This window comes from Scomber scombrus, chromosome 3, assembly GCF_963691925.1.
Source record: "Scomber scombrus chromosome 3, fScoSco1.1, whole genome shotgun sequence".
In the NCBI taxonomy this organism is placed as follows: Eukaryota; Metazoa; Chordata; class Actinopteri; order Scombriformes; family Scombridae; genus Scomber; species Scomber scombrus.
The window spans coordinates 21,468,721-21,481,202 of NC_084972.1; the positions used below are offsets into that span (position 1 = coordinate 21,468,721).

Genomic DNA, 12,482 nt, shown 5'->3' on the forward strand with positions numbered 1-12,482 from the left:
TGGGATGGAAAGGCAGGTTCCAGAGAAAGGAATAAATACATCTGTAGAGTGATAAACAAGGACAAAGGAGGCAGATGCAAGAGATGGAGATTTTAGTGTAAAGTAAGGAGTTACACTACAAAAGCGGTGGAGAGCGCACACAGAAACTCTTCTTCCTTTCTGTGCTCTCTAAGCTTTTTATCCAGGACGGGCAGAGCAGCTCTGTGACGGCTTATAACATCTCAAAACACTCCAAGAGAAAATGGCCGTCTTATCAGCAAGCAACCACTTCAGTATGGCTTTCACTGAAACTGGCACACACTATTACAGTGCCACAAAGATATAATGTATACAATAATGTATTAATAAGCATGAAAATGTCCCCATTAGTAAGTCTTATAAGAGTCGATACGCAGAGCTGGTACATATTGGGGAGCTGATTGGATCGCTGTGTTAAAGCTTTTGAAGCATAAAAATAAGAGACTTGACTATAAAAAAAACAGGGTTTTCAGCTTATTTCAAAGAGTGATGTCAACCAAAGTAAGGAAATATACTACCTGCAGTGCAGTAAGATTTTGCTGAAGTGCTGCTTCATCAAAAAGCAATAGTAAGCGAGTAAAGCCCTGAAAGTTTTACCTCAAAGGCACAATCTCCTTTATTTTTAATCTCTTTTATTTTTAGCAAGGTGCTGCCAAAAATCCCTGACCCCACAGGACTTCAGGCACCTACGGGTGATCAAAATATGTGAGCCTGAACATGCAGAGCTTTAAAAGTGATTGCAAAGATCTTCTACTGAAGTCTGATTTTCACTAAGTGTAAAACTAAAAAGAAAAAAATAGCAGTGAGGTTGTTTGGGTCAGGTCAACAGACAGTTAAAATGAAAGAGAAATGATTAAGATGTCAAACTTTAATCAAAGTCATCATAAGTCTGCAGTGCTTACCCTTCAGTGTGCTGCAGAATGGACACCATCATCTCAACAGCCAGGGCTCCGGCAATCATGGCCAAACCTGGTCTGCTGACGGTGCACTGCTGATCCAGTGTCCGATCCCTGGTTGACTGTTTACAACAACAAAAAACAACTATGGCATGAAGTAAGCAACTGGAAACATAAGAACAGCAGGGACATCAATATGAGGCTGACATCACTCCAGGGTTTTCCTCCAGAATAAGTAGAGAAGGGGAGATCAGAAGTCTGGGCAAACACCATCAAAATGCGCCATCAAATGCGTTATGAATGGCAGAAAATTGTTTATTATGATGTTCGTAAAGGAGACATATCATGTGTAAGCTTCATAGTTTAATAAATAGAGAAAACAGTCATCATTTTACATTCTTAGCATTTTTTGCTGTGTTGTAACACTGTAATGACAGATGATATTGTGTTTGACCCTGCTCCAATAAATAGACAATACACTGAGGAAATAAAAACCATTTGTATCATTACATTGCTTACTAGTGAGGATATACACACAGTAGATTTGGCTCATTTGAAGCATCTGCTGGATGCAGTGAGGTTGGCAGAATGTACAACCCGGAGCTCTGGCCAGAAGGGGCATTTGTCCGGCGCTATTATGAGCAGCACACACGGCTGAAGTTATCAGGTCAAACACTGCACTTGCTGTGGGGGGAATGAGTGTGCCTGCTGGTGCTATGGGCATTCTCCAGTCTTGTTAAATAAGCTTTGGGTTTTGTTATACAACTGTCATGGCCTGCGTCTGGGCCAATGTGCAGGGGATGAGGATTGACTCATAGTTGACAACCTTTTGGATAACTGTGACATGCTATGAATGTCATCAGAATGAGGATGAATACCTAAATAGGCTTAAATTCATCAGTTCCTTTATTCAAGATAATACTACTTTTTCTACCGTCTCTGTCAATGGGGATATGAATGCAGATATTTCAGTCAGGAACTCATTATATGCCAATCACATGGCTCAGTTCTGTCAAGATAATAATTTTATCTTGTCAAGCAAAGTGCTTCTGCCTTCACATAGTTATACTTAGATTAGGCCTGGCATACTACGTCATGGCTGGACCATTGTATTAGTACATTTGATTCACATGCTTCATTGGGTGTAGGAGCATTCCGTATGGGGCAGCAATGACTGATCATATTCCCTTTGCTATATCAATAAAATGTTGAACATCTACTTGTGCTACATAGAAATGGAAATAGTGTCAACACAGAAAAAATGAACTGATCAACCCTCACAAAGAAAGATATCTTAGCCTATTATGATCATGCAAACAAACAAATCCTTCAGTTATAGTCATCTACTTAGAAATGCAATTATCTGTAGTGATGTTAACTGCAAGGATGTGAAGATTAGCAGAGATTTCTTAGTGCTTTGTATTAAGGCAGTAAGCCCTACTACAAGCATAAAAGTAAGACACATAACATCAGGCCTGGTTGGAACAAGTATGTAGCTGAGCATCATGCTGAAGCATGTGAAGCCTCCAAATCATGGGCTATGACTGGTAGACCCAGAAAAGGGCCTGTTTGAGTACAAGAAGCTCACTAATGCAAGATATAAGTATGCCATTCACTTCATTTGTAAAAATGAGTGAGCCATAAAGGCTGTTTCCATGACTAAGAAGTTACAATGAAATTGCTTTTTGGAAAGAAGTGAGTTTTTTAAACAAAATTTAAACATGTCTACCATGCACTATAGATGGAGCCTCCAGAAGAGACAATAATAATGAATTATGGCGATAGCATTATAGTACCTTACGGCAGACAATGTTGACAGTAATGATTCAATGGTAATAATGTCACATGAGGTGTACCAAGCTATAAACAAGTTGTCTGATAACAAAGCAAGCGGTTTAGATCATATTACTGCTGAACATCTTAGATATGCCAGTTTGAGGATCACTCCTCTCATTGCTATTTGTTTGACTGGTTTTAGGATTCGTGGCTTGCTACCAGACTCAATATTGTCTGTTCTGTTAGTGCCAGTCAATAATGACAAAGCTGGCAAAGTATGCAGTCTAGAAAACCTAAGGCTTAAGCCAGTATACTGTCAAAAGTCCTAGAAAGAATCTTGCTGACAGATTAAATGAGTTTATTAACTCCACAGATAACCCGTTTGGTTTGAAAACTAAATATGGCACTGACTTATGCCTTAAAGGAAATTGCAAACCATTATAGAGGTAAAAACTCATCAGTTCGTATGTGTTTTATTGATGCTTGCCAAGCTTTTGATTGTGTTAATCATAGAAAGTTGTTGCAAAGTCGCAAAAAAGGGGGTGCCCAAATACACTGCTAGAATTCTGGCTTACGGGAAATGCAAGGAAAATGGGTTAGGGTTAGGGTTAGGGTTAGGGTTAGGGTTAGTTAGTGTTTCAGCCCCATTTTTGGTTAACAATGAATTTCGTCCCAAGTTCTTTGTAATCTATGTACTGAATATATACTTAAATTGGCAGATAATAATGTTGGTGTCTGTAATATGGTCAAATATCTTGGACGTTTTATTACAGAAAAACTGTCCAATGATGTTGATATTTTTAGGCAATGTAGAATGATGTATGCACAAATAAACATTCTCTTACGATTAGTCTGTGTAGAGATGGAGTTAAGATGTCTCTGTTCAAAGCATCTTGAACACCACTCTATGCTGCACGCCTATAGTCACACTACAAAAAAGCAAGCCCATAGAGACTTCAAGTAGCTTACAATGAGACCTAGATGGTGCAGTGCAAGTCAAATGTTTGTGAGTCAATACAAGTATAAATGTATTTGCTGGCTTAATGACGTTGACAATTAGATTATACGTTTTTTTACTACACAGTACTCTCTTTTGTTGTGCTTTTGGATGTAATTTATTCTATGTGATGTCCTGTCTTTTAAGTGGATACTGAGTCTGAAATAAAGTTTGAACTGAAAGTTTGAATTGAATTAAATATTCATCCATTCACTAAACTCAGATTCCTATCTAACAGTTAGCATTTAGTGAGAGTGGGCTGCGGCTCTCCAATTTAAATATTGGGGCAGGAGCCACACAGCATTTGCCACAGAAGCCGAAGCTGAGCAGCACAGTTTCAAACAATTGGCTGTGGCCTTCAATAGCTGATGAAAGGCTTTCATAAATTACTCACATCAAAAGGTCATGAGGGAAAAGAAAAAGAGCCAAAAAAAGAGAAACAAAGAGAATTAAAGCCGCAAGCGGCGATGGCGGGCCCTCGCTCACCCATGCCACCGCGGGGCCTGAGGCATGGCGGGGCTGTGGCATGAAGCAGAAAGTGAGAAAAAACCTGGAAGGAGGCCAAAAATGCAATGTTTCGTTCATCCAGTAGGGGGCAGTCACAGGTAGTTACACATATGGTCTGGTGTGGTCTGGTGTGTTCAGGGTGGCCACTCATCAGTCATGTGAAGTTTGGAGTGAATTGGACAAAGCATGAAGGAATTATGAGAGGTTGATGGTTCATCCACCAGGGGGCAGTAATGGGATGCATGCAGGTGTGTTCAGGGTCAGTCCCTCATCACACATGTGAAGTTTCGTGGAAATCGGACAATGTTGATGCAAAAAACGGCACTTCCTGTTTCCACTAGGGGGCGACATGAGCGACACCCCTATCAGATGGAAGAGGTCTCCACCCTGGACCTGTGTATCAATTTTCATGATGATACGTGTTCAATAAAGCCATCAAAAAGCCAAACGTATTTTCATGGCGAGGAATTGATGGTAGCCACGCCCCCACAGGGCCGCCATTACTCGTAGCTTCACAGTGTTCATAATGTAGCTTCACCAACTGGTTCTGCATGTTTTAGAAGTGGAATGAAGTTGATGGGGTCAACTATGTATTTTTCATGAATTTAAGTTCACTTCCTGTTACCACCGGGGGGCGCTATGAGTTACGTGGGAAGTTAATATATCGGGACGTTCAAGGCGGAGCCATCATCATGTCCAGCAAGTTTGAAGCTGATTGGATGAAGTATACGGGCGTGAGAGCCACTCGTATGTACATGGCGAGCACGCCAAAGTTAGTTGAGCCCTGGCAGACACGCCCTTTGACCTACGGATGCGCATAGCACAACTTAAGCTCAGCTAGGTCTGGAGATGTTGCGTACCTAATTTGAACTTGATCGGGCGAACGCTGTGGGAGGAGTTCATTTTAGGCGTGAAAAATCAAAACCAAAATGGCCGACTTCCTGTTGGGTTGAGGTCATGAGGTCAAGAGGCTTTTTTGCATATGTGGGTATAATACATATGTGTACCGAATTTTGTGAGCATAGGACAAAGTTAGCAAAATTCCCTATGGGCATTTTTGGACTTTGTAGGGGGCGCTATTCTGCCATATAGTCGACCATGTGCGACCACCCAAAAATATCGAATTTCGGATGAGGCCGGACGTCCGTGCAAAAGTATAAGCATTTTCGCATTTGGGAAAGGGGCGAAATTGGGGCACGAAATGTCGGAAGAATAATAATAATAATAAACATTACAATTTCAATAGGGCTTTCGCCAGGCGACTTGCAGTCGCCGCTCGGGCCCTAATAAGTGGAACAAAAGAATGGACACAGGCAGAAATGTGGGTGGTGATGAAATTGTCTCTCATTGCTAGAAAGGTTGTGACTGGCATCTCCCCTCCTCTCTTTTGCATCATATTACAATGCTCATAAGGACATTTAAGACAAATTACAACCCTAAACTGTGCAATCCGCAGTTGAGCAGAATTACTTTAAAGCGCAACATTGACATATTATTATCATATAACGTTGTAGTAAACATGTTAGCAAGGAGCTGCCCCCTCACACATCCAGCATTTATGGCAACTCAATAAATTTAAATAAAAGCTTCAAAATAATTTTGATGGTATGCTGACTTGTAACAAGGAGAATGGTGCCCCTTTAATTCCCACTCGATGTCCCGATTGCCTGTTCTTGCACTATGCAACTTGCATTGAGCAAGTATGATCACCCTGCTTCTGCCTCTTCATCAAAAGCTTTCCAATGGAAATGAAATGAAAATGTGTTTATAACCAAGTTAGCAGAGCTTCTTTCGCTACTCTAACAAGTCGAAACAACAAGATCCGGAGATATTTGGCGCTATTTGTTCAGCAGATCAGTTATAAATACTGCAGAGAGGAAGAACAAGCACAAGCAGCCACAGTGAGATGTCAGATGAAGAGCTGCTGACAGCAGACTCTTAGTGCATTTTCGGCACACAGCACATCTACAGCAAGTAGCCTAAACAACCTATTTTACCACACAATTTTACATTATTTGAAGGGTAAAAGACTTCAAAATGTACTGCTGTGACATCTCTTGCTGTGCTTCTAACATACATATGTGCAAAATGTAGTTGCTTACAGCTAGCCTTATACTGACTGACTTGCATTGCGATTCACTATGATCCACATCATCTTCTGAAACGGTGGAAAATACAGTCCGAGGGCTGCTCGTATCTTAGTTCTGCTGATAACAATATAGTTACATATTAGTGAGACAACAAGTGATTGAATTTCACTGAGGGGCTCATCAGGTGAGTCAGCTGTCACTGATTTGCTGAAGACCCATCCATACATGCTTACGGAAATGTTTTCATCAGCAGTAACTAAACACAGCTTCAAAACAGCTGGAAGCAATCAGGCAAAAGTAAAATAAGGTTGATATCTGAAAGTAAAAAACAGGAACACAGGGGAGAAATTTCAAAATGTTTAGTTGTATGTAACAGCTTTTTTTTGTCGTTCTGTTATAACAGAATCAAACACACCAGCATCCTGTAATTACCACTTGTGGAACCAGAGGCTGCTGTTGCTATTGCTCAGCAGATGTTACATACTCTTGCTTTAAGTCCAATATTCACACAACATATTTCACTGTCTTGGTCTCAACCAATTCCTGAGAGAAATATGCGTCTCATTAACTGCTCCATTTTGTTCACCAGTTCGTCACTAACAGCAGCTGCAACTGCCAACAAGGTAAATGAGAGTTGAGATTGTGTGCTAGTAAACAAAAACAATCACCCAAAATAGATAAATGCTCTATAAAGCTGAGGGGAACCACAGAGCTGTGTGATAATTCTTCACAGGTTCCTTATTCACCACAAGCAAACCCTTTCACTTTACATAGAGTTACAATCTACTGTAAGTGCAGGTACTGCAGCTCTAAAAGTTATTGTTGGTTGAGGAAAACATCTCAAAGAATCCCTCCTGCTTTGTGTTTACTCGAGCAGGTACACACACATTACTTCTGAGTTCTTTACCTGACTGAGTTGAGTCCACTTATGTGCCTGTATGCATGTTATCTGTGTGTTTTCCTTACATCCCCTGGTGCCACAACATCATTGCAGAAGTAGCACCCCAGCTTGTGCCCTGGGATGTTGGAGAACAGAGAGGATCCTGGGACGGAGGTCTCAGCGCTGGCAGGTGTGGAGGACGAAGAGGAAGCAGAGGAACAGGAGGGTGAGGAGTCCGCTGCTGCAGAAACAGTCTGACTGACGGAGGGTTTCTTCAGGCCATGGCGCATCACCACAAATGTATCAAACCCTAGAGCAGCATTCACCACCAGCTAAAGAGTGAGAGACAAAAACAAATGATAAAACTTGCCTCTGTTAAAGAAAAGTTTGCTCTAGCAAATGACAGTATAGAAGAATTTCTGCAGTGCAGTGAGGAAAATGCTCTTGATCAAGCATTAGCTTAATCAAGCATTAGCTTGATTAGGAACATTTTCAATTTCTCCTAAACCCACACAGTACCAAATCAAATTAACTAAACGTTTCATCTTACAAAAACAATAAAGGCATAGCAATGAATTCAAGTATTAAAAGGCTCTTTAAAATGTTAAAAGCATCTCGATGTTTGGAGAAGCAATTGAAATAAATTACAATAGAAGCAATGAAAATAAATTGTGATTACAGGGATGTCTGAAACAGCCCCACAGCACAAATGGCCAAATAACCTCTCAGCAAAGCAGACCATGAAGAAAACCTAATCAGCAGCCCCAAAACACACTTAACCGCGTATAGCAAAATATGAGTAGCATCCGTGATATCACTGGAGGCTTTACAAGTTCATGACACAGTGTTCAATAATCTAACGTTGCCCAGAACCTAATAGAATTCAAGCGGTAAACAGAACATTTTATCCAGAAATGTTATCTAGCAATTTCAATTTCCTGGAACAGTTCCAATTTTCATTTTCAAACTTGAAGTAAAACAGGAACAATGTTACTGCTTAAGAGCAGTCTTTGATTTATTTATTACCAAGGTCAAATTACTTCAATGAACTCATGCTCTGTTTTTGTATATCTGTGATCACAATGCAATTTTACAGTCATATATACAGAGAAGAAGAAGAAAAAACACCAACTTATTGTTTAACAGTGTTTGAAACTATTGTTTCCATGAGCCTCCACTGATAACCACCATGCATGGTGAAAAAGACTTGAAGTGCTCAAATTGAGCTTAAGGTGGTTCAAATCAAAGAAGGACTCTATTTTTCATTCAGGGCAGAAGAACTCTGTCACAAGCTGATAAACAAATAAATAAAGAAACAAGAAAGAAACTAAAACCAAACTACATCAGTATTTTTCATTTGACTCTCTTGTAGTTCCATTTTCCTCTTCAACAAAGTTGTAAAATGTTCAACAGTCCTCATTAACTAGTTTGCCATTTGGCGCTGGACAAAGAGTGTATCAGTTTATCAGACAGTATTTGGTGAAAGGTTGATGCTGTAAACAGAGCTGAGTAGAGTTTTAACACTGTACCTGTACATGTGCAAAATCAAAACCATGACCTTAAACAGGCAAAAAAGCTCCATAGAGCCACAGAGTCAAGTGATACTTCTCTTTGCATACATCACTATGAGACACCCCTTTAAATGACATGATATCTTTAATTCACTGTTAATATAAAAAATATAATAAGTGAAACTTTGTCTGGCCAATGACAGTTCAGTTGTTGTGCTCATTGTACACATTGTTCCTTCATACCTTCCTCTTGCTGGCAGCGATCACTGTAGGCAGCCAGCGGCTCTCCCTCGTATCCATCAGTAAGAAGACCACATCATGTTCTGAGATAAGCTTCTCCAGCTGTTCGACATCCCTCTGAGCCTGGGAGAGAGTGGCTTGAGAGAAATTCACTGGGTGGCCAGGCATGGGGATGCTCATATTGTGACCCTCCGCATTCTGCAAGAGGGAGGAAAAGAAAGGAAGAAAGAGAGATTCTTGATGTTTTGACAAAATTGTTGTTCATGCCAATAAAGCAAATTTGAACTGGAAAATACTGAAACTCTAATGTAAGAAACACATGAAGCTGACAACTCAAATGCAAAGTTCATATTTCATTTGGTCTTATTTTGTGTTTTCTGCTCATTTTGCCATATTTCTGCATTTGTAAATTAAAAAATGAAAACATCCAGAAGAAATGCACACGTGGAAAATTCAAATTCATTATATCATTTCAAATTAATAAATTCATATTTGTGGACATAAAAATTGTCATGTTTGAGCGGACAAATATTTTAAAATAGAGATGAAACATGTGGGTATTCCTCTTTAATTAAAAAATAAACACCTTATGCAAATCTTTAATTTCCTTGTCTCCAGATGGCTCATATTATCATTTACACATCTCAACACCGAAACTGTGAATGTTATTAATTTTCTTGTAGGTGTAGCAAGGGTCTGTGCAAACCTTTAGAATTATCTTGCCACTTGTTTCTACAGCCACAGTATGTAAAATACAATGAAATGTGTATCATCTTTATGTACTTTGAGACTTTGGTTAAAGCAGAGCTTTCATTTTCAATTTTATTGTCCATTTCCAAACTTCCTTTACCGTGACCATCTTTAGAGATTGCAGTCTGGAAATGTCAATAGTAATTTCAGTGTCAAGAGAAGGACAGAAAAGGGCAGGATTCAGGTGTAAGATGTTAACAAGAAAAGTCACTTTAACTGAATCCGTGAATCCTGTGCCTGTGCTCTCCATATCTGAAGAGTGGGAGCTGTTAACTAACAAGTCTTGAATTTACATTTCACTTTGACGTAAGTGTTGCTAAGTATTCGAGGGGTGATTTTAGGCGGCGGAGAGGCTAATCATATTCCAATTTCCACAATAAACATGCTCATTCTGCAGCCACTAAGGCAAAAAATCATTCTCATCTTGAAAAGACATTTTTTTCTGTCCTGCAAAGGTCAACATGCTTTCATAACAATCAAACAATACCACTGTTGATATCATCAGCCGACCTGGCTGACCTGACTGTTGACAAAACCTGACAAAATCTTTAAAAAAAAAATGTAAAAAGCAGTCAGTGCCAACACTATAATCGGTCTTGTAAATATCACTTCACAATATGTGTGTGTGTGTGTGTGTGTGTGTGTGTGTGTGTGTGTGTGTGTGTGTGTGTGTGTGTGTGTGTGTGTGTGTGTGTGTGTGTGTGTGTGTTTAAAAAGGGACATCCCAGGTCTTCCATGACTGTAATTGTCCATTATATATTGTTTCTTTACTGAGTCCTGATTGCAAGATTTGTAGGGTCAACAACTTTAAATAGAGTCAGACAGTGAGTGAGTCAGACTGTGAGATATAACTGATGAGGAGAAAAGAGGGCTGGGGCCAGGAAAGTTCTGCGATGGCTGCTTTTAGTCACTTAAATCAAAACTCACAAGTTGCCTTAAAGCCCAGAGGGTGAAAACACTCCATTACACAGACTGTGCTCTACTTTCGTGATAGAGGACTGTTGAAATGTGTATTAAAATTAAACTGAGCACACCACATTCAAGATGATATCTTAAAAAGACTATAATATAGTAAAATGAGCCTGGCTTAGCACAGTTAGCCTCTTTTAGGCTGTATAATACAGCCAGGCTAATATATTGGCTGATATTAGCTTATTGCAGCTTTATTGTATGTCAGGCAATTAGTAGTTAGAAAATGCAGAGCAAAAATATCAAAAATATGTCTGAATTAATTAAGAGACAGTGCCTCCATCACATAATTTGTCCGGTAAAGACAAGTTTATTTTTAAACAGTAAAATATCCACCCAAGCAGACTTCGTGGTTACAATCATTCATTATCCAAATTTAAACGATCCTCACTGTATGTTAATGAAAAACTACAAATACAGAGTCAATTGGGCTATACAGTGTATTTCCCATGAGCCAGACTCATGGAGTCCCAAAATAAATCTCACAAGTCACAATCAAGGATATTTCTGTTACACAAAATTATGTTTTCTTTACTTTCCTCATTTGTTTTCTTTTTTTTTCTTGTGAAATGCTGGGTATAATGACATAATCTGAGAAGGAAAAATCACTCCTTGGTTAATTTGCTTCTAACTGATGTCCACACAGGGGCAATAACTTATGAGGAATGAGGACGATAAAATTATTAAGTAAAATGAATAGAGCAGAACTCTGAAGGTTCAACGACTAAATGTGCTTTATTGTCTATTTCCAAATTTGTAATACTGTGACCATCTTCAGAGATTGCAGACTTGACAATGAGGCAAATGGAAATGTCAACAGTAAGAGAACCCACTCATTAATTAAACAAGTGAAACCACTAGCATTAATATGCTCATTTTTTGCATCTTTTGAAATGTGAGATGTGGCCATCACATCTCAGACACAACCAATCAAACAGGAGTACTCACCACACCAGGAAAGATTTTGGAGAGTCGGTCAACGGCTGCCATGGCTTTGGACTTCCCTCCTCCAAGACAGTCTTCAAACTCATAGAGAGGCTGTCGAACGGGATTGGAGTACGAGATCTTCGCATTGTCTACAAATGTGATGTGTCTAACTCCCCATCCCTGCAGAGCGAAGAGGAGACCAAATTCATTATTATTGACATTATTTTGAATTCTTGACTACAATTTGTTGGCATAAACATTGTCCTCAGCAGCACTTTGTAATCAGTTTCAATGAGTGGAAGGTTATGTACCCAGGGGTAATCCAAAAAGAGCACATGGCGCAATTCCACTTTGATATTAAAATGATGCATACATCAGTATGCAAGCAATAAAACTTCAAGTTGCTTTTTGTTGTTTTTTCATAAAATCCTGTCTCTGTTAACACAAAGTCTAGCCACATCACCAATTATTTTTCATTTCTGCAGTGATTGACAGGCTGCCTGAGAAAGTGCTCTCACGACAGAAAGTGACAAGTAAAAGAAGCAAAGACATGTACACAAAATGTATTTAATAACTACGCGATTTATGCCAGGAGCGCTCCACTGTCGTCATTGAGTCAAAGCTCTCTTCTTTTTCTTATATCACATAAAACACTCATACGTATTACATACATATATATTACACATACATACATATACATGTTATTGAAATTAATGGCAGATCATTGTAAAATTATTCTGATATAAAACCTTAAAACAAATAATAATTAAAAAAATAATAAAATCCTATCTAATATGAGCCTGTTGGAGAGCAGATGTCAGGTGTTTTCTAGCTAGCTGGCAACCACTGACACTCGGTATATGTTGAGGCCCATTAGTAGCTGGAAGAGCTTCAAGGTATTATTATTTCCCGAGATGTAAA

General features: G+C 39.3%; 1 protein-coding gene across 4 annotated transcripts in view; it reads right to left on the reverse strand.

Moving 5' to 3' along the window:
* atg7 (ATG7 autophagy related 7 homolog (S. cerevisiae)) overlaps positions 1–12,482 on the reverse strand; it is a 284,172-nt gene that overhangs the window by 42,777 nt on the left and 228,913 nt on the right. For all 4 annotated transcript variants that reach the window (XM_062416634.1, XM_062416633.1, XM_062416631.1 and 1 more), the window contains 4 exons: positions 11,583–11,741; positions 8,919–9,113; positions 7,251–7,496; positions 921–1,036 (listed from right to left, as the gene is read on the reverse strand). In XM_062416634.1, coding sequence (XP_062272618.1) covers positions 921–1,036; positions 7,251–7,496; positions 8,919–9,113; positions 11,583–11,741 — 716 coding nt within the window. The remainder of the gene's footprint in view (positions 1–920; positions 1,037–7,250; positions 7,497–8,918; positions 9,114–11,582; positions 11,742–12,482) is intronic.